At 52.7% G+C, this 27,013-nt stretch overlaps 1 protein-coding gene across 4 annotated transcripts in view; it reads right to left on the reverse strand.

Annotated features, from left to right (window-relative positions):
• The window catches only part of OSBPL5 (oxysterol binding protein like 5), an 84,046-nt gene that overhangs the window by 15,798 nt on the left and 41,235 nt on the right, over window positions 1–27,013 (reverse strand). For all 4 annotated transcript variants that reach the window (XM_055093985.2, XM_063608058.1, XM_055093983.2 and 1 more), the window contains exons 4-14: window positions 24,052–24,132; window positions 23,711–23,812; window positions 22,133–22,336; window positions 21,259–21,343; window positions 9,491–9,665; window positions 8,981–9,173; window positions 5,930–6,114; window positions 3,945–4,026; window positions 2,885–2,983; window positions 2,290–2,386; window positions 846–944 (exon numbers count right to left, since the gene is read on the reverse strand). In XM_055093985.2, coding sequence (XP_054949960.1) covers window positions 846–944; window positions 2,290–2,386; window positions 2,885–2,983; window positions 3,945–4,026; window positions 5,930–6,114; window positions 8,981–9,173; window positions 9,491–9,665; window positions 21,259–21,343; window positions 22,133–22,336; window positions 23,711–23,812; window positions 24,052–24,132 — 1,402 coding nt within the window. The remainder of the gene's footprint in view (window positions 1–845; window positions 945–2,289; window positions 2,387–2,884; window positions 2,984–3,944; window positions 4,027–5,929; window positions 6,115–8,980; window positions 9,174–9,490; window positions 9,666–21,258; window positions 21,344–22,132; window positions 22,337–23,710; window positions 23,813–24,051; window positions 24,133–27,013) is intronic.

Here is a 27,013-nt window from a genome sequence, read left to right on the forward strand (position 1 = left end):
TTAGCAAAACCCACAGAATGAGCAACACAAGGAGTGAAAGGGAAGGTGAACTGTGTAGTCAGTTAGTAACAATGTATCAGTATTGGCTCATCGATGATACCAAATGTAGCACCTCAGTGTGAGATGTTAATAACAGGGGAAACTGTGTAGGGGACACACAGGAACTCTCTGTACTTCCTGCTCAATTTTTCTGTAAACACAACACTACTGTAAGAAAGAAAGTCTGTTAATGAAAAAATAAAAAAGAAATCCAAACTTTGAAACACTGTAGCAAGACTACAGGGCACCAAGGCAAGGAAAATATCTTCAAAGCAGCTACAGGGAAAAGCAGATTAGGTAACAAATAGGCTGACAGCTGATCATCCTCAACAGCAATGGACGCCACAAGGCAAGCAAAACGCACATATTCAAAGGGCAGTAAAACAGCATCTACATGGAATTACCCACCTTCAAAAGTCATGGGCGAGGCTGGGCGCGGTGGCTCATGCCTGTAATCCCAGCACTTTGGGAGGCCGAGGCGGGCGGATCACCTGAGGTCGGGAGTTCAAGACCAGCCTGACCAACATGGTGAAACCCTGTCTCTACTAAAAATACAAAATTAGCCAGGCGTGGTGGCGCATGCCTGTAATCCCAGCTACTTGGAGCCAAGATCACGCCATTGCACTCCAGCCTGGGCAACAAGAGCGAAACTCCATCTCAAAAAAAAAAAAAAAAAAAAAAAAAAAGTCATGGGCAGATGAAGGCGAAGTAAAGATACCTTCAAGCAAATAACCAAAGGGTTTTAGCATCTAGCTGCTCTCACAGAGCCTGACTCTGCCCTCGGAGTGTGTGGCTGAGCCTCTCACCTTTGCAGTGGGCGTAGGGCATGGTAAGGGTGTAATCCTCGGCTCGGTTCAGGAAGGTGAGCGTGGCTTTGCCGTCCAGCAGCGCCGACAGCGAGTTCCCTGCAGAGACAAGAGACAGCAGGACCAGTGAGTGCGGACAGCCCCTTCACATCTGAGGCCACCCCTAAGTCACAGGGTCTGAGCTCCTTCCAACAGCTGAACACGCTCCTGGCACTTCCAGTGGTGTGACTGTGCGTGAGTCACTTAACCTCTCTGGGCCTCAGATTCTGTAAAATCCTTGTCCAGTGTGCACAGGACATCTGTGCTGAGAAGTTATTTCACCTTTGACTTGTTAGTGGTTTATTGCAGTTGCAAAACTGCAGATTCGCAGGGTAGAGGCTGCAAACTTTTTCAAACTCGACTGAGCCCTGCTCAGATTTTAAACATCCCTATGGAGGGGGTACGCCTCGCTTGGGGCCACGAGTCACAGGTACTGCTGGTGAGGAGAGGACAGAGTTGGGAAAGGTGGGCTGAACCTGAGGGTCGCACCTGGGACCCCCTCCCAGACTTCCGCACACCCAGCAGAGAGCCGAGCACACAGAGGCAACAGGCGCACACCTGCCCATGGATGAAACTGATGAAAAAGGTACAACGGATGGGATGAAATGTAAACGGACACTTTTCTGAGCACCCAAGTCTGCCAGGCCCCAGAGCAGCGCAGTCCAATGGGGCTGTCTCTGAAGACCAGAGCTTCCCTCCTGCCTGTCCCACTCCGGGGCCAACACTGAGCCTGTGTGATTTGGCAATAGAGGGACTGCAGTTTCAGTTTCATTTCTTTTTTTTTTTTTTTTTTTGAGACAGAGTCTCACCCTGTCATCCAGGCTGGAGTACAGTGGCAACATCTTGGCTCACTGCAACCTCCACCTCCCGGGTTCAAGCGATTCTCCTGCCTCAGCCTTCCCAGTAGCTGGGATGACAGGCACGTGCCACCATGCCCGGCTAACTTTTGTATTTTTAGTAGAGACAGGGTTTCACCATGTTGGACAGGCTGGTCTCAAACTCCTGATCTCAAGTGATCCACCCACCTCGGCCTCCCAAAGTGCTGGGATTACAGGCGTGAGCCACCATGCTTGACCTTAAGTTTCATTTCATTTTAGCCAATTCAAATAGTCATGCAGTGCTCTGGGGCTGCTCAGCTCCAGTCCGCACCTTTCCATGTAGGTGCCCTCTCTCAGTCCCCACAGCGTCCCTACAAAAGGTGCCCACTCTCAGCTCGGGGAGCTGCGGGCGCTCTGCCTCATGGCCGGGTCTGAGCACCTGACCACCACATGGTCTCTGACTAGGAGGGGTTGGGAGGGACAGGCACATGGCCCCCATCCAGATCTTGGTCCACTGGCTCCTGGAGTCCTCCCGACCATCGCATTTCCCTGAGGCCCCAGGGAGCGCCCGGGGTGACCCCCCTCACCATAAAACCTGGACTTGGCTGTGATGCTGCCACTGATGCAGAAGCCGTCCTTCCGGTTGCTGACGTGGAAGGCAGACACGGGCGGGTGGTGGGACACCTGCGTGCAGGGAGGCGGCTCTGTAAACAGCCCCGGAAACAGGTAATCCCAGGAAGCGAGAGCCCAGCTTCCCCCAAAAAACCTGTCCCTGTCCCTGACGCCACATCTCCTCCCCCGGTCCCAGGATTCGGGTAGGGGCCTTCCTGGCTCTCGCTTACGACGCCCAGGGCAGGTAGGCCTCAGCTGTGGGGCTTGCGGGCCCTGAGTTGCCCCAGAAGGCCCCATCGGGAGATGGGACACACTGTCCTCTCCCTAGGGAGACACTGTCTGCTGTCACAGTCATGGTGGTGTCTGCACCTTCTGCAAGAATCCCTGTTGGCAGCGGCTGGGTCCACAGCCCTTCCGGTGTGCAGGATGTGGAGTCCCCTGGAAGCCGGCCCTCGGGGTCACGCTTGCCCCTGCCTGCTGCCAGGGCCCCGCCCCCACAGAGCCCCGCCTCACAGAGCCCCGCCCCATAGAGCCCAGCGCCCAGGCCGGGTGCAGCGGAGGTGCTCTTGCCTGCTCTGCTATGTAGAACGTGCGGCTGTCAGTCTGCGGGTGGAACCAGCAGCAGCGGAAGGTCTCCCCCAGGATGGGGTTGTACGGCTTCTTGATTCCCTGCAGACAGCAGAGACTTGTGTGAGGAACCAGGTGGGTAAGAGGCCCGCTGTGCAGAGCAGGTGAGGGATGTGGACGGAGGGGCAGCGTGGGTGGGCTACCCGCTGCCTGCTGGCCTGGTTTGCTGCTAGCATCTGGGAACAACACCTCACTTCTGCTTTGCGGGGACTATGCTTTGCCTGTGGTTTACATTCTTGGGGGACAGCCTCAGGGGAATCCTGTCCACTTCTTAGCTCGGAGAAGGGACACGAGACCCTGACCTTGTCACACTCTCCTTGGACCTTGGGTGTAACCTGCACACAGCCTGCTGAAAGCCACGGAAGGCACCAGGCAGTCAGAAGTCCTGCCTCTACCCCAAACCTGCTGTATGACTCAGGCCATCCTTTCAACTCTCTGAGCCTCAGTTTCCCCATCTGCACAATAAAGAAGTGGAACCACGGTCGTGGTTTTCAAGCTTGCTTCCCATGGAACCCCAGGGCTCTGTGGTGGGGTCAGGGGAGCTGCGGGCCCTCTTGCTCACTACAACGAGAGCAGCCCTGCTGTCACTGGAGTCCTGGGTTTGGGGTTCTAAAAGGGGTTTCCATGGCTAAAAATTTATGAAAACCACAGATCTCAAAGGTACCTTGAGGTTTAAGGTTTAAAGCTCCTTTCTTTTGGCACCATCTGTAATACGGCCTGAGGCTGTTTTCTTGGGGGGTGGGGAAGGGGTCCAGCTTGGGGCCTTGAGGGATGAGACCACCCTTGGGGACCCGGCCTGAGCCATCCAGGGCCCCAACTATGGGAAGTGGGGCCCTGTCCCCCATCACCAAGGACCTGGGCCCTCTGTGGGGGTGACCAGGATCCTTCTAAGCCATGTGGGGTAGGGGGTGGCCCAGGGACTCAGGGAAGTGCCAAGGGACGAGGGCTGAGCAGACAGACTCCTGGGCCGGAGCCCCACCCTCCCTGGCTGGCAGGGGCTCACCTTGGGCTTCTTGTAGAAGCCAGACAGGTACCACCGCAGCACCAGCTTCATGCGGCTGTAGGCATCCTCCTCCACCGCAGCCCTGCCATGGGGCAGGAGAACGCTGACCCCAGCTCCGGGGGCCGTGGGCCACCCTCCCTTTCCCTGACCCTTCCCTCCTACCATCCCGACCTCCACCCACTCAGCTGGAAACAGGCCACTTGGCCCAGGCGCTCTGGTCACCCCCAAGCAGGATAATTTTCTCTGGGGAAGTGGGTTCTTCTAATCAGAAAGTGCCAGGGCTGCTCCCACGCTGGGGCAGAGAGGACACTGCTGACCTGGGCTGCCAGGGTGCCCCTGTCTCCAGGAAGCCTCCCTGCCCATGCTCTTGTTCCCACCTGCTCCCTCTGCCTGGCTCCTGAGCCTGCAGCCCCCTTCCTGCCTCTGTTGCCCCCTTCCAGTCTCTGCAGCCCCCTTCCAGCCTGCGTACCCCCTTCCAGGCTCTGCTGCCCCCCTTCCAGCCTCTGCAGCCCCCTTTCAGCCTCTGCAGCCCCTTCCTGCCTCTGCAGCCCTCTTCCAGCCTCTGCAATCCTCTTCCAGTCTATGCAGCCCCCTTCCAGCCTGCGCAGCCCCCTTCCAGCCTCTGCAACCCTCTTCCAGCTCTGCAGCCCCCTTCCAGCCTATGCAGTCCCTTCCTGCCTCTGCAGCCCTCTTCCAGCCTGTGCAACCCTCTTCCTGCCTGTGCAGCCCCCTTCCAGCCTCTGCAGCCCCTTTCCAGTCTGTGCAGCCCCCTTCCTGCCTCTGTAGCCCCCTTCCTGCCTCTGTAGCCCCTTCCTGCCTCTGCAGCCCCTTCCTGCCTCTGCAGCCCCTTCCTGCCTCTGCAGCCCTCTTCCAACCTATGCAGCCCTCTTCCAGCCTGTGCAGCCCTCTTCCAGCCTGTGCAGCCCTCTTCCAGCCTATGCAGCGCACTTCCAGCCTGTGCAGCCCTCTTCCTGCCTGTGCAGCCCCCTTCCAGCCTCTGCAGCCCCTTTCCAGTCTGCGCAGCTCCCTTCCAGCCTCTGCAGCCCCCTTTCAGCCTCTGCAGCCCCTTCCTGCCTCTGCAGCCCTCTTCCAGCCTCTGCAACCCTCTTCCAGCCTATGCAGCCCCCTTCCAGCCTGTGCAGCCCCCTTCCAGCCTGCGCAGCCCCCTTCCAGCCTCTGCAACCCTCTTCCAGCTCTGCAGCCCCCTTCCAGCCTATGCAGTCCCTTGCTGCCTCTGCAGCCCTCTTCCAGCCTGTGCAACCCTCTTCCTGCCTGTGCAGCCCCCTTCCAGCCTCTGCAGCCCCTTTCCAGTCTGCGCAGCCCCCTTCCTGCCTCTGTAGCCCCCTTCCTGCCTCTGTAGCCCCCTTCCTGCCTCTGCAGCCCCTTCCTGCCTCTGCAGCCCCTTCCTGCCTCTGCAGCCCTCTTCCAACCTATGCAGCCCTCTTCCAGCCTGTGCAGCCCCCTTCCAGCCTCTGCAGCCCCTTTCCAGTCTGCGCAGCCCCCTTCCTGCCTCTGTAGCCCCCTTCCTGCCTCTGTAGCCCCCTTCCTGCCTCTGTAGCCCCCTTCCTGCCTCTGCAGCCCCTTCCTGCCTCTGCAGCCCCTTCCTGCCTCTGCAGCCCCCTTCCAGCCTCTGCAGCCCCTTTCCAGTCTGTGCAGCCCCCTTCCTGCCTCTGTAGCCCCACTCCTGCCTCTGCAGCCCCCTTCCTGCCTCTGCAGCCCATCCCATCCAGCTCGAGGGTGCAGGGCTCAGGGTGCATGGCAAGTGCTTGGGACTGACCCCCCTCTCACCACGGATGGCTGGCTCCTCCCAGGCCCATCTTGGAGACAGGGCCCCCTGGGAGGCTACAGCTGCAGAAACAGTGGGCTGAGATCAGCCATGGGATTCTCTGGAAGCCCCCACAGGGCAGGTAGGGGCTGGGGGTGCTGCAGGGTCTCATGCAGATGCAGGACGAGGTGTGGGGTGCCCCTCCCAGCATGGTGCGCACCTGGAGAGCAGGTCTGCGTGGTAGTAGTAGTCGGAGAGCTTGTTCAGGAAGGAGCGCGGCTCCAGTACGAACGTGGGTAGCACCACGCGGGACAGGTCCATGCCTGGCCGTAGCTGCTTCAGCAGGGTCCACATCAGACTCTTGTTCTCCTCTGACACTGTCTCCACCTGGGACGCCTCGCCCAGCTGCAGCAGACAGGCTGCAGTCAGGCCCTGCCCGGAAGAGCCGGGAGGAAGGGGTGGCGGGACAGTGGCAGCTCTGGCTGGAGGAGGCTGTACCTGCCACCCCTTAGGGTGTAAACCCCTGACCTGGCCTCCATGGCCTCATGAGGCTGACTCAGCCCCATCAGATGTGAACTCTTCCCAATGCGTCTCCACCCCACCCCTGGAGCACCCGCAGCCCAGGTCCAGGCCCGCTCCTGTCTCTGCTCCTGGCCCAGGGACCCCATGCCCTGCCCTCCTCAAAGTCCAGGGTGCAGCCTCCCAACACCTGCTGTTGAAACCTGTCTGTGCATCATGGGGCCCTGGGCCCAGGGAACAGAGAGACTGCAGCCCACCCTGTCTTCACAGCTGCCTGGGGAGGCAGGGATTTGGCCTGCTCTTCCATTTTTTAAAAAAGATTATTGTAACATTTCTTTTCCTGTTTTTGAACCACTTTATTGAGGTCTGATTGATATACAGAAGCCTTCAGATATTGAATGTGGACAACTGGGTGAGTTTGGAGGTGAGCCTGCTCCTGCAAAACCGACACGGGCACGTGAACTCACCCCTCACTTCCGAAGCCTGTGTGCCCCTCACGAAGGCCCCCTCATCTCCTCCTTTTCTGAGACATCTAACCCTCACCACAGCTCCCGAATACATGACTTGGGGTGGCAGGGCTCCCCTTAATCACTCCAGACTTGCACCTCACCGCAGCCCCAGGGAACGGGGACCCTGGTCCTCCCCCTCCACAGAGGGGACAAGTGACTTGTCCAAGGTCACACAGCTGCTATGCGGCAGAGGTCAGATCTGAACTCAGGGCTCTCTGCATTTTTAGCCCGACGGCAGCTGCCCCAGGGAGCGGGCAAGATGGAGTATGGCCTGTGAGTCCTGCATCAGGATCTCATCCCCGCTGCTGGGACTCCTCAGGCAAATGGCTTCACCTCTCTGTGCACGCATGGCCACGGACAGATCCTGGTGGCACTGGCCCAGTGGACAGTGTGCGTGGACACCCAGGAGCCATGTCTGACCCCATGAGGGGTCATGGGGAGCCCAGTGCTGTAGCTTTGGGGCTTGGAAATCATGGGTAGCTTCGGCTGTCAGGAATCCTGCTCTGTCCATGTGCTCCCGTCCCGTCCTCCTTAACCCTCTCCACCAGGCTTCTGCCGTCTTCTCTACTGAGACTGTCTTGCCGTAGGTCCCCGCCACTCCTCACTGGTCCAGCAGCCATCCCTGCTTCTCATCCTGCCCCACCTCTCGGCCCAGCTGGCTCTGAGACACCTGGGCTCCTGGATCCTCCCACCTCCCTGCCCCACCTCTGTGAAGCCTTATCTGTGCTCGGCCTCTGAAGGTTGGGTGCCCGGGCCCCTTGGCTGCCCGCTCCATGCCCTCTGCCCGGAGCCCCAGGCTCGCACCTGCAGCAGCCCGCTCTGCCTGGCTCACAGCAGCGTCGCTCATCACCGTCTGGCTGAGATCTACCCAATCCAACTTCCGAAATACCCTGAGTCTGCCCACTTCTCCCTTCTCCATCACAGCTGGGTCCAGGGTGTCCTCAGCTTTCTCCTAACAATGGGTCTTCTCTACGGGTGGCCCAGTGTCCACCCCCGCCCCTCGGCTGTCCCGAGGCCCTTGCCTAACCCGCCGGTGGCTTCCCCAATACTCTCAGCCCGAGGCCCCCAGGGCCCTCGGTCCACTCCCCACAGGCCCATCCTAACCTTCCCATCCCCGCACAGGAGCCTGAGCTCTGTGGGAACAGCAGCCCGCAGGGAGGCCATGGTGTTCCACTGAACACAAGGATTTCACAGACCACGGATGAGCCCCCTCTGTCCCTGTGCAGAGCAAGATGCGAACACGACGCTGTCCAAACAACAGCAAGGAACGAATTCCCCTTTCCTGCTGAAACCGGGACTGCCCCTTGCCCTCAGTGACAGCCACGGCCTTGCTCTTGTCTCGCCTCCCAGGTGAGAATGACAAGATCCCAGATCACAGAGCCCCCCGTTCCTGACAGCCCCCACCCCAGAGCGAGCCCGGCTTCCTCAGCCTGCACCCGTCACCCAGCGGAAGCTTAGATCCTGTGATTCCTTCCGGACTCCCCTTCCTGAGGCGCCCCACGGTGCCCAGGGCCATGTGAGTTCTCTCCAGCTGCGGGGAGTCAGCTGCCCTGGCTGTTCATCTGCAGGCATGCTCTGGGGACACTGCTGCCCACCGCCTGCTGCCTCCCTTGAGCTCGTGCGCTGGTGGTCCTTCTTCTTGGAACGCCATCCTCCCTCCCGTCACTCACGTCTTCAGAAAGAGCCCATGGCCCGGCTTGCCTCCCTCACCTGCTCCCCAGCCTCCTCTTGTGTTTGTGGGTTTATCATCTTTGTTTCCTGCTGCCCATACACTGGGGGCCCAGAGCCCAGGTCTGTCTCATTCATGGCTCTCCCAGGGCCCCAGGAGAGCACCAGGTGTGCAGGTGCCTGTGAGCAGGGGACTCAGGTCCACACGCCCTCCTCTGTGCTCCTCCAGGAAGTGGGGCCGCCCAGCAGATGGGGTCAAGGGCCCCTCCTGAGCCTCCTGTTCTCGCATCAGCGCATTCCAGCCCAAGGAGGGAGTTGCCTGTTTGCAGCAAACCCCTGCACGATCCCCGCATCTGCATGCCAGCCAGCCAGCCAGCGGGGCAGCCTCTTTGGAAGAGGGGAGGAGCCTGTTTACCTAAAAGACAGCTCCTGGACTCACTGCCAAGTGATGGGGACAAAAGCCACCCCCTGGGCCCTGCGTGCTCCCCCCAGGATGAGGCATGGCTACCTCTGCTTCCGGAACAAGGGGCCGAGGCAGGGGAGACGCGTGGGGCTCCTGGCTGGGGGGCTCTCACCTCCCCCAGGTCCTCCTGGACCTGCTCCACATAGGTGGTCCCTCTCCGCGCCGAGGCCCCAGGGGTCTCTGACTGGTCGCTGCCACTCTCCGTCTTCCGGCTATGGTCCTGGGTCTCGGTGTCTGACTCCTCGGGGTTCTCTCTCTCCGACTTGTCTGAGAACGCGTCGTTCTCCAGGGAAGACCCGTTCAGTCTGGAAGGTGGATGGTGCCAGTGGGTCCCTGTCACAGGTGAGACCCCAGCACAGCCCTCTGGGCCGCCCACCCCTCGCTGCTCCGCACTTCACATACGTTCCTGCCTGTCGTCACCTCCACAACCCACATTTGACACGATCAGCCCCGTTTTATAGAGGAAGGAACCGAGGCTCCCAGGGCACACTGCAGCGAACAAGTCCCTGCCTGCAGCCTGCAGCCCACCAGAGCAGCGGCTGGGGCCGTCCTCTCCCCTCTTCCTCGCCTACAAGGAGACCCTGTGAATCAGCACCAGCCCCTGTGCCCTCGCCCCACTCACGGGAACAGGTCTTGGTCTGGGTGGACGGTGGCTGAGGCTGGCAGCCCACAGAGCAATGAGGGTGATGTGTCTGGCGAGGTCCCTGGCTCCCCGTCTCGGCCCGGCTTGCAGGTGCCCAGTCTTAGCAGGCTAGAGCAGCGCAGGGCCAGCTCCAGGGCGTCCAGCCAGCAGCGACCTGTGGGGCACACGGGATGAGCATGCCCCACCCCCACCTCTGTATATCCCGCATCCCCCAAGGGGCCACCAGGAGGCTCCCCCTCACTCTGACTCTTCAGGGACCCACCCCCTCCATCCCAGACCCACCCCTGGCCCTGCCCCAGCAGGGACATGCCCTCCCTTCCTGCCCCCACATCCAGCTGCAGATTGTGTGGGGGCAGACATCGGGAATCCCTGAGGATTGAGGACTTCCCAAGTAGGCAGACCCGGCCTGGGGACAGGTGTGCCAGGGGAGGCAGCCCTGCAGAGGCGCCTGGGGATGCTCACAGCACATCCCCACGCACCTCCACCACCCACATTGCTGACGAGGGGCTGGCATAAGTGACCCCTCCAGGTCACAAACCCAGAACACTCGGGACCAGCCTCCCACCCTGATGGCCACCCACAGGTTTCTGCAGGTGGAGTTAGGGAGGAGGGTCCTCCCTCACTGGGAAGCACTGGTCAGGGTGCCAGGGGCTCCTGCCGGCCTGGAGTCCAGGGAGGAGGGTGGGGAAGGCTGAGGAGGGGCTTGCACACCAGGGAGGAGACCTGCCTGAGGCCGCCCAGAGGCTCTGTGGGCAGCGGTGGAGCAGGGGCTGGTCGACAGCTGGGCGCCTCCAAGCCCCACTCTGGGCCCTGTGCCCTGCTGCCTTCCTAAGCAGGGTGACAGCACCACCCAAGGGTCCTCCTGTGGGGCACGTGTCCACCTGGGTGACACTGATGTCCTGGTGTGATAACAGCGGCCCCCGCACTCAGAAGAGCATCTCGTGGTGGCCTGTGACAGGTCACACTAATAATAAGGTTTTTGTTTGTTTGTTTTGAGATGGGGTTTTGCTCTTGTTGCCCAGGTTGGAGCACAATGGCACGATCTCAGCTCACCGCAACCTCTGCCTCCCGGGTTCAAGCGATTCTCCTGCCTCACCCTCCTGAGTAGCTGGGATTACAGGCATGCACCACCACACCCGGCTAATTTTGTATTTTTAGTAGAGACAGGGTTTCCTCATGTTGGTCAGGCTGGTCTCGAACTCCCGACCTCAGGTGATCTGCCTGCCTCGGCCTCCCAAAGTGCTGGGATTACAGGCGTGAGCCACCACACCGGGTCAATAAGTGTGTTTTTTGTTTTTGTTTTTTTGTTGTTTTGAGATGGAGTCTTGCTCTGTCACCCAGGCTGGAGTGCAGTGGGGTGATCTCAGCTCGCTGCAACCTCTGACTCCAGGGTTCAAGTGATTCTCCTGCCTCAACCTCCCAAGTAGCTGGGATTACAGGTGCCTGCCTGTAATTTTTTTGTATTTTTAGTAGAGATGGGGTTTCACCATGTTGGCCAGGCTGGTCTCAACCTCTGGGCCTCAAGTGATCTGCGTCGGCCTCCCAAAGTGCTGGGATTACAGGTGTGAGCCACTGTGCCTGGGCTGTTAGTAAGTGTTATTCAAAGAAAGCCTCCTGGGGTCACGTCAGGTGGGAGGATGGGGCTGAAGAGCATTGAAGGCGGTTCTGTGCCTCTCTGAGCCTCTGCCTTTTCGAGCTCCTGGAGACAGTGAGTTTCTCTCCCTCACTTTGAGATCCATGAAATCCTGCTCTTCGTGGGGCATCTCAGGGTCCAGTGTAGGGAGGGGCCTGCCTAGACAGTGGCTCCTGGGTCTCTAGAGCTGCCCTTCTCATTGGGTTGGGGGGATATCTGGGATCCTGCTGGTTCCACTGCAGGCTTGGTTGGTGCCAGAGCGGCCAAGCCTGGGCTGAACACCAGGGTTGGGGGAGGGATGGCAGTGGATGGTGGTGGGGAGCTGGAGGGGTCACAACTGCTGAGTTGGCCCCAGGGCCTGAACACGTGTGCTTTGTAGCTGCCACAAAGGACTAGACATCCTGAATATTATGCATCCTTTGAAGCTCATTCCGAGACCTCTTCCTCCTCTTCCTGGAAGCCCACCCTGATACCCACAGGGGCTGCAGACACCTCTCCTCCCGAATGGTGGCCCACACCCTATCAGGGGCTCAGCTCACACCTCAGCCCAACCTGCCTTATCTGATGGTTGGTTATCCACCTCACCCAGGAGCACAGAGGCTGTGGGCTGCCCTGTCCATCCCCGGGCCTGCATGGGACCTGGCACAGAGTGGGGGACTCAGGATGGCCCAGGAAGGAGCATGGATGTGGCATCTGAACACCAGGGGTGATGTGGCACCGAGACTCCAACCTGAGAGGCACCGGAGCCCCGTGGTCAAGGCCAGACTGCTTTAGGTCTGCACCACCGGCGGGATGGGAGCCCCTCACCCCACTGCTCTGGGAGGCATCATCCTGGGGTTAGAGGAGGTGGAGCAACCGCATTTACCCAGAGCAGCCACTGGAGGGCGAGGTGGGGTAGGGCCCCAGCCTCAGGTTAGAGGGAGGAACGGCCAAGAGGGAATCCCTCCAGGTGCAGGATCATCGCAGTCACAGCTGCCTGAGCGGCCACTCAGGGAACAGCAACAGCGTGCAATGCATTTGGGAGTCAGGGAAATTCGCATTCTAGCACTTTCTTGCTGGCAGTTTGCCTGTGCCTCAGTTTCCTGATCTGTCTAATGTGGATGATAACAGTAGAACCTGTTGTTTCAATGGTGCCTGGTGTGAAAGGAAAATCTTGGGCCCCTCAAATCACTAAGCTAAAGGGAAAAACGCAAGCTGGGAACTGCTTAGGGCCAACCTGCCTCCCATTCTATTCCAAGTCACCCCTCTTCTCACTGAGATAAACACATATCTCATTGTCTCCTTTGGAGAAGCTCATCATTAACTCAAAAAAATGCAACCATCTTTCTCTTATCTACCTATGACCTGGAAGCCCCTCCCCGCTTGAAGTTGTCCCGCCTTTCCAGACCAAACCAATGTTCATCTTACATATGTTGGTTAATGTCTCATGTCTCCCTAAAACCAAACTGTGCTCTGGCCACCCTGGGCACATCGTCAGGACCTCCTGAGGCTGTATCACAGGTAGGCGTCTTCAACCTTGGCAAAATAAACTTTCTAAATTAACTGAGACCTGTCTCGGATTTTCAGGGTTCAAACATTTTGGTAACCACTGAAGGATTCTGAGTGGAGATGCCCCTGACTTTTCACAAGTCTCCTATTGGTGCTTGGTACCAGCTTGAGCTAACTTTATGGCTCAAACCAATAAGACAATTTGCTGAGGCCTGGAAGCACCTCCCCCCGCGCCCCACCCCCACCCCCTGCCGCAGAGAATCCCTGATCTCTCAAAATTTGGTCGAGATCTAAAGTTTATTTTGCTTTACAACTTCTCTTTTTGGAGTTTTACTTGCTTCCGATACAAGGAAGGCAAGTTTTCTCTGCTTCCATGACGATGGAAGGCAGGTAACTCCTTTATGGAGTTCGAGCTTGCTTCCAACAGGGAAGATGAATTTTTTTTTTTCCTGCTCCCAGGATGGTGGAGATCTGAGTTTTCAGCCTGAGACCCATCCCTAGGGAAGTAACTGAATTGTGGTTTGTCTTAGCTAAAGTTAAGATTAACAACCAGCTGGTCTTAATTTCTCCTTACCATTAGATCACTCAGTGATCACGTAAGTTGTGCGATTGTTTGTTTCGCTTAACTGTTTTTTTGTTGTTGATTGTTTCTGTTTTTGTTGTTTTGGTCTTTTTCCCATTGACCTCTATCTGGCTTGATCAAATCTGAAGGAAGTTCCAAATTATGGGGAACAAGGCCTCTGAAGTGGCTGAATTCCCCTCCCCACCCCCACACACAATGGTGGCGTGATGGGGGGAGAAAAACGGCCAGCAAAAGGAAAAAAAAAAGAGGAAAGATTTTGATTTTGACTACTAAGGGGCTTTATTCATATAACAAGGCCACATTTTCACTAGCTAGGCCAAACTGAAAGAGTAATGACTGTACTTCTGTGTCCTCGTTGAAATTTGTCCTAGTTGAAATATGGAATGAGATTTAAAAAGATTTTTTCAAAGAAGCTCAATGGTTAAAAGTCAGTTTAATGAAAAGCTAACATTCCAAGCTGTGTGTGTGTGCATATCTGTGTGCGTGCATGTGTGTGCATATGTGTGTATATGTGTGCGCGCACATGTGTGTGCGTGTGTGTGCATGTGTGTGTGCATATGTGTGTATATGTGTGCACGCACATGTGTGTGCGTGTGCATGTGTGTGTGCATGTGTGTGTGCATGTGTGTGTGCATGTGTGTGTGTGCATATGTGTGTGTTTGTATTTAAGAGACCTTCATGTTTCTGTTTTTGTTTTTCTCCTAGGACCTTGTCTTTTTTTGAGCAAAAGGGTTTTTTCTTCTTAGTTGACCGAATTCTGTTTCTTGATTTACTTCTGCTGTCTCTCCTTTCTCTTGCACCTTCTGCCGCATGGGGGACCTAAAATAGTTTATAGTAGCCTGGGGTTCCTTAAAGAAAATGGAGAGGGTGCCAGACTCCCCTTGGGGGAGAAACTTGTTTTTTCTTATGAAACCCCAAGAATGTAAACAGACAAGTTTGTCTCAGCTCTTAAACTGCTTACTTTTGTATTGTGTAACCTGTTTTGTGTTTTCTTTTCTTTTTTTTTTTTTTTGACTAAAGTAGTTATTGCAACAGTGGTTACTCTTGGGCTTTTAAGGAAGAGTGTGGTTTAGACACTTAGAAATGTCTTTGTTTAAAAAAAATTTGTAAGTGCACTATAAAAGCATCACGTGGTCTAACCTCATGATAATTCTCCCTTTTTGGAGACCCAGGATTCAGTGTGGGCTCTTCCCAGAGCTCAGAGATCCAGTTAAATGATAGGTAGTCCCTACTAAATAAAACTGGTCTCCTTATGCAATCCTATGATAGATTTCTATAATTTTGTTTGATTTGGCATCCATCTTTAGTCTCCCTCTAGCACCACCAGACTTTTTCTCTCTGTACCTTATGCAAATTTTGCTATTTGATTTTCACCTGAGTTGTTTCCCTTAATATGCAAATTTAAGGCTATTTAGCTGACAATTGCCTAGGGTTGTGAAACAGGTTATCAAGAATCTGAAAGTCTAAGACAGGAAAAAAAAGTTTTTATAAACCTATGAGATGTACTTCTATTGGCATGCCTAATATGTCTATGTATTTATGTGTTGTGTACACAATGTTTCACTACTGAAAATATATAAAAGGGCTCTAATTGATTGGCTTAAGAAAGTAAATGCACTTGAATCAAATACTTGATCAGGAAACAAGACAAGTCAAATGCTTTTTCAAGTTTATGTAACTTAAATAAAATCTTTAATAAATAAGCTAGCTTTAAAATTATGGGTAAAGTAATATTAGAAATGTCTTAAGAATTGCCAGCATATATTTTTGTTTGCATTTATTAATCAAGCAATTTCATACTTATCTCTGCCAAATACCATAAGGTGTCAAAATTTGGCATAGGAGTTACGAAACTATAAACCCAGCCCAAGATAGAATGATCTTTGCTTGTGTAATCTTTAATAATGCCTGTAATCTCAGCACTTTGGGAGGCTGAAGTGGGTGGATCACAAAGTCAGGAGTTCAAGACCAGTCTGCAACATAGTGAAACCCCATCTCTACTAAAAATACAAAAATTAGCCAGGCGTGTTGGCAGGCACCTGTAATCCCAGCTACTCGTGAGGCTGAGGCAGGAGAATTGCTTGACCTGGGAGGCAGAGGTAACAGTGAGCCAAGATCGCACCACTGCACTCCAGCCTGGGAGACTAGAGCAAGGCTCCATCTCAAAAAAAAAAAAAAATTATATTGGTTTAATAAAAATAGCTACATCTTAAATTTAGTAAGATTACCATAACTTCTAATCTGGTGGCTTTAGGTAGTCTAGTCCACAGGCAGTAAGGTTTATTTTGAGAAAGACTGTTATAGTCTTTGTTTCAGGTAAACTATAAACTAAGTTCCTCCCAAAGTTAGTTTGACCTATGCCCAGGAATGAACAAGGATAGCTTGAAGGTTAGAAACAAGATGGAGTCGGTTAGGTCAAATCTCTTTCACTGTCTCAGTTATAATTTTGCAATGGTGTTTCCATAATTTAAATAATGACAATTGCAGTTTTTTATAAATAATCTAGGTAAATGATTAAAATAATTAGGTAAATGTAATAGGACAAATACTTGTAGACAAATTCATCATAATTTAGAATTTAAAGTTAGATTAAATAAGATATGTCACTATTTGGATATTTTCCAATAAAAATATATTTGTAGGAAAATATGCTTTCTAAAAGAAAGCATGTCCTTTTGAAAAAGGTGAACAATTTTTGCCTAATTCAAAGCTTATTTAAAGGTCATGTATAAAACAAGGTAAAAGGAACCAGGAAATAAAAGAGTAAAAGAGATGTAAAGAAAGTTATAAAAAAGTGTTTTTTGGTGGGGAGTAAGAAAGCTTAAAGAGAAATAATTTCATATGAGAAAGAATCTTGTATGGTAAATTTAGTCCTAGAGTAAAATGACTGGTTGTTTAAGAAAGAGGGATGTTCAGGACAAACCAGAAAGTCCAAGCGTGGCATGAATGGTCTATGGAAGGCACAATAAGAGGATCTATTAAAAAAAAACCCTTTTATATGATCAAGTTGTCTATGACTAAAGGGAAATTATAATGGTCTTTCTAGAGATTGGGTTTGATGTAAAAAAAACAGTTATAGACTAAAGAATTGGTTAGAGCAATGACTTTTTTTTTTTTAGACAGAGTCTCACTCTGTTGCCCAGGCTGGAGTGCAGTGGCGTGATCTCGGCTCACTGCAAACTCCACCTCCTGGGTTCACGCCATTCTCCTGCCCCAGCCTCCTGAGTAGCTGGGACTACAGGCGCCTGCCACCACGCCTGGCTAATTTTTTTTTGTATTTTTAGTAGAGATGGGGTTTTACCATGTTAGCCAGGATGGTCTTGATCTCCTGACTTCGTGATTCTCCTGCCTCGGCCTCCCAAAAGTGCTGGGATTACAGGCATGAGCCACCGCACCTGGCCGACATTTTCTTAAGAGGTTGATTTACTCTTAATCAATTATAAGATATTTTAATTTTTTAATTTTAACCCAAAGTTCAACTTTCATTGCATCTTGCCAGTTTCAGTTTTCTCTTCCCTCTTAAAAGGAACAAAATAGTAACACTTCCCTTCAACTCATTTTCAGCTCATATAAGTTTTGTTTTCCTCCTCAGGTTCTGTTTTTTTGTGTGTGTGTGGCCTGATGCTAACAATGTTTTCTTAAAGAAAATGTTTTCTTCTAACATAATATTCTATACACTGCAGAAGGTATTTGCTTTTGCCTTTTGGTAAGTGGCCTAACAGATTTTATGTTTTATCAAAATAATTCCTATGCCATTATTATTAAGTTTGGTTTGCTTAGGAAAAACAGATATTAAAATTTTTTTTAAATCAAGGTTATTCCGTCCTTATATCTTCTTGTATGTGCTTTTAAAGTCCTTGCGACATTGAGTTACAGGGATTTGACTCATGGGTCTAAAAAGAACACCAAGTCCTGCTAAATTTTAAACACTGACAGCAATTAAAGCTTCATCTTCAGGCCCAGTAGAAGATGCCAATCAAAATAAACCACATTCCTGAGACACAGAAATTAAAGCTGTTCAACTCCTCAAGGCCCAGAGACTATCCCAGAAGAGACAGACATGTGAGATTGTAAGGGCTGACTTTGAGAGATAAAGTAAGTTCAGTTTCTCTATAAATTAATCATTAATGTCAAAGGCACACTGATGCAAGACTAGCATATGGGCCCCTGTGTCAGATTAACAAGGTTTTCTTGAAACAATAACTGACTCCTTAATAAAGGTTATAAGGCTTATGGAAGTTATATCTTATGATCAAGATGAAAATTTTATAGATTGTAATTTTGGAAAACAATTTAATTGGCTTCATGATGTTATTAGGGCTTACTGTTTGGAAAACTAAGTCTCCTGTCTCAAAGAGTGAAGGCTTTTGCCTTTTTTTTTTTTAAATCCTTGAGGTATCACTTTGTTCAAATGAGTGAATTATTTTACAATGACTTGTAATCCTACTTTGTAATATCAAGTGTTTTAAACCTTTAAAATTTGACAAACTTTCCAAAATCAAATTATAAATTATGTCTTTTTCTAACCTAATCCTTGAAGATATTATTAATAGGTTCCCTAAAGTCCAAAAATGACATATTTGGCTTATTTGGTATAAAAAATTATACAGGAAGCAGTGTCAAATATAAAATGTTATTTGGTTTTCTTTGGGCTATATTTGTATAAATATGTTACTGGTATGTGTTCCAAAATTATAGGAAACTCCTATAATTCTGATATGACCTAATATACATTATCAGTAATAATTATAATTGTTATGTTAAATTATTTTGTGCCACAGAGGTAACAATTTCCTTGTCAATTGTGTCTTTGAGTATGGCTGCCCTAAAACTTTTTATCATCCACAAACAATCGTTGTCTTGTTTTGGTCCTCTTTAGAAGGTGGTTTTATAATCAGCTGTAAAACTCTAACAGGTGCTCTTGAATGCTGGTTTCTGATAACTTTAGAGACTGTGACATCAGAATAGAGGAAAAACTTTCAGGGTTCATGGAGAGCTGAAATGTTCATAAATTTGAAGCAGAACAGGAATTAACTGCATGGACTAAACTAATAGAAGTGTGAAGTAATTGCCAGGTGTGGTGGCTCACGCCTGTAATCCCAGCACTTTGGGAGGCCATGGTGGGTGGATCACTTGAGGTCAGGAGTTCGAGAACAGCCTGGCCAACATGGTGAAACCCCATCTCTACTAAAAGTACAAAAATTAGCTGGGTGTGGTGGCGGATGCCTGTAATTCCAGCTACTTGGGAGGCTGAGGCAGGAGAATCGCTTGAACCCAGGAGGTGGAGGTGGCAGTGAGCCGAGATGGCACCACTGCACTCCAGTCTGGGCAACAGAGTGAGACTCCATCACAAAAAAAAAAAAAAAAAGAAGTGTGAAGTAATCTTTTTGACTTTTTGCTTAAAACATTGTGGAGCCTTTCTTTTGTTTCTCAGAGACAAGAAAACTTTAAGCTATTTACAGCTTTTAACAATTGAGTATACTCCTATGAACAAAATTTGGAGCATATTTGTTTCTCTCTACCTAATTTTTACAGAATTTGAAAACTATCTGTGAGTATTCGTAACTTATGACAATACAGTTATTTGCATAAGTGCAGTAAGAATCTGTTTTCATTTGTAACAGGACACAATTGGAGAAATTGGTTATTTTACCAAGGCTTTGCCTGGAATTATGTGCTTTCCTTTAAGGACTCAAAACTTGACTTATGGAGCCAATGAAAGCCCCTTGGAAAAACTGGCCTCATACCTCATCTACACAGTCCCTGTACAGGGTTCCTGACCTGTGGTAAGTAAAGAATGTCACTTTCTGACAGGCCCAGGAGCTCCAAATTTATCTTGGAACCTCAAGAAGATAATAATTTGCCCAACTTATAGGCATTTAATGGTACAAGTCCATGACTGGGCTCAGCTTTAAGAAAGTCTTTTCTGAGATTCTTTCTATGGAACAAAGTTCCATCAAAGACAATTTAAAAGCCTATGTAAAAACTAATTACTCTTGCTGCACTGTATATAAATAATTAGTCCAAGTATAATAAAGCAAACCAGTCCTACCATAATTTGTCCTTAGTTAAAATGGAAAACTGGAGAGAAAAAATTATGTTTCAAAAACTATAGTACAGCTGTTGTTAGATTCTACTCTTCCCTAATGTTTTTCAATTTTTGTTATTTTCTACACTTTGGATGAAATTCTAATTTTTGTTGGCTACAGGTCTTCAAAATAATGTTTTCAATTTTTTTTCCTTCATTTTTTCCCATTTTTCCTAATTTGGAGTCGCTGAAGACTAAGCTGTCCTTTCTTAAAGCCCTGCAAACTGAAGCTAGACAACTTAAACTTCAGAAGAAAATAACAGCAACCTACTTACATACATAAGCCACTTTCTTGCCTGCCTACTGATGTATGGACTTCAGAGTAATGTGACCTATACCAATTTCCCAGGATTGTTCTTTTGTTTGTTGTTGTTTTTCTGCCTTCCTCCTAATATTTTCTCTTCATAGGACATGAGACTTCACAGCCTTCTGAAAATGAGCTTTCCTAATAACTTGGGACCTACCTGTGTAGGAATAAACCATCCTAGCCATGAGAGATCAGGTGGAACCTGAGACCAGAGACTCGTTTTCTTCTAAAATGCTTTCTCCAAAAGATTTTTAAAAAGGGGGGAAATGTGAAAGGAAAATATCTTGGGCTCCCAAAATCATGAAGCTAAAGGGAAAAGTCAAGCTGGGCACTGCTAGGGGCCAACCTGCCCCCCCCCCCATTCTATTCCAAGTCACCCCTCTGCTCACTGAGATAAATGCAGATCTGATTGTCTCCTTTGGAGAGGCTCATCAGAAACTCAAAGGAATGCAACCATTTGTCTCTAATCTACCTATGACCTGGAAGCCCCCTCCCGGCTTTGATTGTCCCGCCTTTCCAGACCGAACCAATGTTCATCTTGCATGTGTTGACTGATGTCTCATATCTCCCTAAAATGTATAAAACCAAACTGTGCTCGGACCACCTTGGGCACAAGTCATCAGGACCTCCTGAGGCTGTGTCACAGGCACGGCCTCAACCTTAGCAAAATAAACTTTTTTTTTTTTTTTTTTGAGATGGAGTCTCCCTCTGTCACCCAGGCTGGAGTGCAGTGGTGTGATCTTGGCTCACTGCAAACTCTGCCTCCTGGGTTCAAGGGATTCTCTTGCCTCAGCCTCCCGAGTAGTTGGGATCATGGGCACCCACCACCATGCCCAGCTAATTTTGTATTTTTAGTAGAGACAGGGTTTCGCCATGTTGATCAGGCTGGTCAAACTCCTGACCTCAGGTGATCCACCTGCCTCAGCCTCCCAAAGTGCTGGGATTACAGGTGTGAGCCACTGCACCCGGCCTGGCAAAATAAACTTTCTAAATTAACTGAGACCTGTCTCAGATGTTTGGGGTTCACACTGGCATGTGGTTGGAGCTCAGTAATTGTTATATGGGTGCTTTTATAAGGTCACTGGGTTCTCATAACATTGGGGTGACAGGTGGTTTTTTTTTTTCTTTAAGACGGACTTTTGCTCTTGTCGCCCAGGCTGGAGTGCAATGGCACCATCTTGGATTGCTGCAACTTCCATCTCCCGGGTTCAAGCAATCCTCCTGTCTCAGTCTCTCGAGTAGCTGGGATTACAGGCGCCTGCCACCACGCCTGGCTAATTTTTGTATTTTTTAGGAGAGTCGGGGTTTCACCATGTTGGCCAGGCTGGTCCTGAACTCCTGACCTCAAGTAATCTACCCGCCTTGGCTTCCCAAAGTGCTGGGATTACAGGTGTGAGCCACCACGCCTGGCCTTTGACAGGTGGTATTTTAATGTCACATTTTACTCATGGGAAAACTGAGGCTAGGCATGGGGGCTGTGTGAGTGTAGGCCTGACTCCGAGCCGGGCTCATCCTGGCCAGACTTCAGGCTGCCCCCAGACAGTAGAAGGGACTGAACTGGGGCCACCTGTACCCGGGCTACAACCTTAAAAGGGGGCCCACTTCAGGTGGGGGCACTGGGGAGATGCGCAAGCTGGCAGGGACTCACCATCTGACTCGGAGGCGGCCCTGAAGATCAGGTAGCTGCTGGGCAGGGGCTGTGTGATGGAGCCCACGCTCTCACCTTTGGGGCCCTGGAGAGAGAGAGATCTGGGTGTCACCCGAGGCAACACCCAGGGCCAGCTGCACAGACAAGTCAGGCAGAACCATGCAGATCCACACCTGGGACCACCTGGACACGCCCAGGGCCACAGGGCCACCAGGTGGAGCCAGGCACCTGGCCAGGTAGACACTTGGCTGCAGAGAGGCGGGTAGGTGGGGGAGCTCTGTCCCCTTTCTTAGCTGGCAGCTCTGCCCTTAGCTTTCCAGCTCTGAGCCTCCCGACTTGGGCTGTCCAGAATCAGCAAAGGCACATCCAGGATGCCCAGTGATGTTCGAATCCCAGAGAAACCATGAGTAGCTTTTTGGTGTAAGTATTTCCCATACATGACTGGGGTCATACTAGTATGAAAGAACCCTGATGTTTCTCTGAAATCCAAAGGTAACCAGGTGTTCAGGGTTTCTCTGGTTTCCCACCCGTTAGAGCTGGCAGGGCAGCCCCGCGTTAGGAGGGGTGAGGGCTGGGCGCTGTTCCTCGGCCACCCCTGGGGAGCAGCCAGTGTTGTCCCTCCTGGACAGCAGCTGGGTGAGGGGCTGGGGTGACCTTGATGCCACCTCCTTGCAGCCTACTGTGTGCTTTACATGGAGCACCAGTGGCCATATCTGATCCCGTGGCCGCATGTGGGGCTCAGAGAAGGTGAGAGACCTGCCCAAGGCCGCAAGGGGGCCATTCAGCTGGTTGGCTCTACCCTCCACCAGGGCCCTAGGGATGAGCCCCTTGGCCCTACGGGGCCTCTGTCTTCAACCCCACCCCTCCGCAGCACCTTCACGGCCCAGACGGACTGATCCAGCGGGTGGAAGAGCTTGAAGCAGAAGCCGTCCTTCTTGGAGGGCCGCTCGATGAGCTCGCAGCAGTGTAGCAGCACCGTGCCCACCCACTGGCCCACCTTGGGCGTCTTGTAGATGAGCAGCACCCCCGGCTTCAGCACGCACCACAGCTTGGTCCAGCTCTTCAGGGTGCCGCGGATCTGCAGGGAGGATGCTGGCGTCAATGCCCACCCTCTGGGGCTGCCACCCCTGGGGCATCTTGATGGCTTGGCGGGGAGCCAGGCACAGACCAGGGTGGGCTGCCGAGGGGCCCTTCCCCTCCCTCACTCCCCCACACCAGTTCGGAATTCACCCCTTCCTCACCCTCACTCCCTGGGGTGATGTCCTGTGTCTATCGTGTGCCCGAGCAGGGGCCAAGCCACGGCAAGCAGTGCCCCAGGACTCAGAGTGGAACTCAGGGCAGGGTCCTTGTTCAGTTTTTAAAAGGAGCCCATATGTTATGGTGAATGCAAAGAAATACGTGGCAGCAGGGACAGATTTACTTGTGAGGGTCACGTGGGTCAAGTTCAAGGTCAAGGGCCTCAGGGAGGAACCAGCAATGAGTGGTGTGACTATTGTAACTGGCAGCTTTGTAGATTCTTTTTTTTTTTTTTTTTGAGACAGAGTCTCTGTTTCCCAGGCTGGAGGTGCAGTGGTGCTATCTTGGCTCACTGCAACCTCCGCCTCCCAGGTTCAAGCGATTCTCCTGCCTCAGCCGCCTGAGTAGCTGGGATTACAGGCGCCCGCCACCATGCCTGGCTAATTTCTGTATTTTTAGTAGAGACAGGGTTTTGCCATTTTGGACAGGCTGGTCTCAAACTCCTGACCTCAGGTGATCCACCCACCTTAGCCTCCCAAAGTGTTGGGATTACAGGTGTGAGCCACTGCACCCGGCCTGGCAGCTCTGTAAATTCTGAAAGTAGTTGTCTTCTTTTCTCATTCTAAATACTCACTTTTGCACCTAACTTTTGATTCATCATTTTGGTATGCGGGTAGAAGCAGCCTACGTGGGCCTGGGCTCTGCAGACACCAGGGCTGGGCACACTTATCTGGTATGCATTGCCCAGCAGCCTCGGAGTTGGGCAGTTTTACCTCCACTGTACACAAGGGGTAACAGAGGCTCAGAGGCGAGTGAATGGCCACGGTCTCCGTGAGGTCTGAACACAGGACACCTGGCCCTGATGTGGGGTCCTCTCCCAGAAACCAGAGCAATGTCTCCCTCCCCAGCGCCCTCTGCCCACTGGCCAGGCCCCACCTTATTCGGAAATGGGGTCTTTGCAGACATAATCAGGTGAAGATGGGGCTACACTGGAGTAAGGTGGCCCTAATTCCTACCACCGGTGTCCTTATAAAAAGGGGGAGAGACAGGTGGGTAAGGAAAGGCCTCATGAGGAAGGAGCAGAGGCTGCAGTGATAACGGCTGGATGCAGGGAAGTGAATTTCCATCGTTTCAGGCCACCTGGTTTGTGGTCCTTTGTTATGGCAGCAGCACGCTGACCCGTGTCCTGGGTGGCCGGAGGCCAGGCATCACCTACCTTCAGGCTGTCAGCCATGATGACCACGCTGGGGTCTGTCAGAGCGCTGAGCAGCTGCCGTGTGGCGCGCTTCTTCTCCTGCCGGTAGTTCTCCTTCTGCGCCTGGGCCCAGGGCACCCGCGGTGGGTCATGGGAGAAGGCACCGAGCTGCCCCAGCTCCTCCCACCGTCCAGCCCAGGGATGGGTCCAGGGGCAGGGGCAGGAGAGGAAGTAGGGAGTGTGGAGGCGACCAGGTGCGGTTTGTCCCCTCCTTTTGACAGGTGGGGAGGGTGACCTCCCTGGCTCAGGTGGCCGTCGGTCTGACAATGACACTGCTGCACCCTCCCCGGGCCCGGGCTCACCTTGAGAGTCTCCTTCTTGGTGACCCTGGCAGTGGGGGACACACATTCCTTGTCTGACCCATTGCACAGCCTGTACTCTGCCTGAAAGAGAGAGGTGGGTATGCAGGACAGGGCACAGGGGCCGGCCCAGGGCTAGGAGCCCAGGTTGGCCTGATGCCAAGGATATGAGGGCAGAAGTCAGAGAAGGGCGCTCCACTCGTTTCCCGCCTGGCACCCTCCATCCCCCCCAGCAGCACTTCCGGGGCTGCCATGGGGGGATGGAAGAACAAGGGTGGCTGACGAGAGACCCTCCATGGGCACACGCCAGTGACAGGAGGGGACCCATCCTCCCCGGGGCACATGCTGGGATGGGGCAGGGTGGTCAGGAAGGAGGGAAATGTGGGGACATCAGGGTTCAGGGCTGACTTCCTACAGGTCTGACTGAGCCCTGAGGGACAGCCGTCTTTGAGGGGACACCTGGGAGGCCGCTGAGGAAAGCAGTCAGGGTGCCAGAGGGTGGAGTTCGCAGAAGAGGAGCTCGGCGGCGGCCATGAGATGGTGGCAACAAGCACTCAGGCTGGGTCTCTGGGGACCAGCCCTGCATCCACCCAAAAGAACAGCTTCCCTGCCTTGTCTTCCCCCCAGGGTACCTGGCATGGCTGCTCCTTAGCCACTGCATGTGCCCAGCTCTGGGCAGGGCCAACGTACTGGTGGGGGGCGTGCAGTGGGGGTGCCCACCCCATCCCCTGGGAGCCGTGGGCAGAGGTCACTGTCCAGGCCCGAACCTGACCCCAGCACGTGGCTGACTGCATGGGCCCAGGGCGGCAGTCTCAATATGTTGGAGGCAGAAGGGGGCCACGGTTCTTCTACAGATGGGGAACCTGAGGCAGGGTAGGGGGCGAGTTGGGACACAGAACCAGGTCTAAAGCCTGCAGGCTGGGGACAGCAAGCTACGACCCGAATCCTGCCTGCTGCCTCCTTCCGCGTGGTCTGCAAGCTAAGAACAGCTTCCACAGTTTTAATCAGTTGAAAAAAAATCACAAGAATAATTTGTGAGATGTGAAAATTATATGAAATTCAAATGAGGAGTCCATAAATAAGGTTTTCTTGGCACACGTCCAGGCAATCCGGCAGGCGTTGTCTGTGGCTGTTCTCGTGCTTGGATGGCTGTGCTGAGTACCTGGAACGGAGCCTGCGCTGCGGCGGGGCCTAAATGCCGTCTGGCCTTTTCCAGAGAAAGCATGCCCGCCCTGCCCTGCTGTGGCTGGGCGTCTGCGGGTGCTCAGCACTTTCCAGCGGAGCCTCTAAGGCGAGGAAAGCCTCCCTCAGGCCTTCTCCTGGCTAGAAGCCCTGGGCGCTGGGGACTGCCCCCACCCCAATCATGATGGTGCTAAGTACAGAGCTAAAGCCTTGTCTGCTGGGGCACCAGGTCCTGTTCGGGTGCTGCCTGTATTCATCCCCCTCATTCTCCAGCCATGCATAAGGTGGGGCCGGTTATTGTCCCTATTTTATTTCTGTGCCTGGGAAATCAAGGCACAGAGAGGTGGAGGGCTAGCAAGGGGCAGGGCATGGAACCGTTCCACGGACCGGCGGTCCTGGCAGCACTGGGCACCAGGCTTGGCCTTAGGCACTGAGGTTAGAAAGTAAAGATGCCAGTGTCCTGCTCTTTCAGGGAGAGGCAGACCAGCCACCAGCATGCAGAGGCGGGAGGAGCCAGGGGTCAGGTGAGCGCTGCGGTTCTGCAGTTCTGTGCATGGATGTAAGCACGTTAGATCCCACAGCTCAGATCATCGTTGTTATTCTCAGCATTGTACAGAGGAAGAGCCTACGCACAGAGAGGTTCAGAAACCTGCCCAAGGTCACACAGCTAATAAGGAGCTGAGCTGGGACTGAACCCAGGCAGTGTTGCTCCATTGTGGCACTTTCTTAGCCAAGTAAGAACATTCAGGATCACAAGAAGAAAAGGGCACAAGATGGGGTGCCTGGGGGGCTCTGACTTGGAAGCAGTCTTTGGGCTGACGATGAGTGATAAGGAGGAGGCAGATCTGAGTGACGAGGCATATGCTGGACCCTGGCCAGTTGACAGGCCTCCAGGGACCCAGGCTGGCAGAGAAGGTGTCCTAAGTTGCCCTCCTGGGAGTCCCCTGAGCCAGGATCTTGTTCATGATGCCCTTAGTTACCTTGGCACATGGTGTTCCCAGCCTGGAATGCTTTTCCCTGTGGCTGGGTAGCCCCTGCTCCTTTCTTTCTCAGGCTCCCTGAGCTGCTTCCCCAGAAGCAGGACAGCTCATATCCCTGCTGGCACAGGTCCTGGTGACACACACCACCCTTGGCCCACCCAGGACTTTTGCAATACAACCACGCAGCCGTTTCTGTGGTGAACTGATGATTGTCTGTGGCTTCCACCAGGGGAGGGTTCTACCCTACTGCCCATTCACACCGGCAGCTGGGGGCTTAGCAAGCATCTCGAATGAATGAATGGACGGATGGATGGATGGATTGATGGACGCATGAACCTGCTGCCAATACCCCTCTGCCCAGCTTCCCACTAGATGCAGCTGAATGGGGCTGTGCGTATTTGAGGCAACAGGGGAAGAGAGAGGCAAGACCGCGTGGCATGGGATGGAGCACTTGCAACCCCTGCTCCCTAACTGGGCAGGACCCTTGGGTCTGGTCACTGCAGCCCCTGCAGCCCCAGCACTGCAGAGAGTGCCTGCCCACTCCTCCCTCCTGCAGGCCAGGTGGGTACCCCGTCCAGGCATGCCAGGTCCTCTGCTCACTCCTCAGTGCTACTGTGCATCAGGGCACAGTGCCACAAGGAGGCACCTGAGAGATGAGAAGTGCTGCTCAGAACTGTGAACTTCAGGCTGACCAGAACTTTGCAACCTATGAAAATTCCTTAAAAATATAATTTAGAACCACCTACGGAATGGGAGGAAGTAGTTGCAAATCATGTATCGGATAAGGACCTGGTATCCAAAAT

The sequence above is a fragment of the Pan paniscus genome, chromosome 9 (assembly GCF_029289425.2).
Source record: "Pan paniscus chromosome 9, NHGRI_mPanPan1-v2.0_pri, whole genome shotgun sequence".
NCBI lineage: Eukaryota > Metazoa > Chordata > Mammalia > Primates > Hominidae > Pan > Pan paniscus.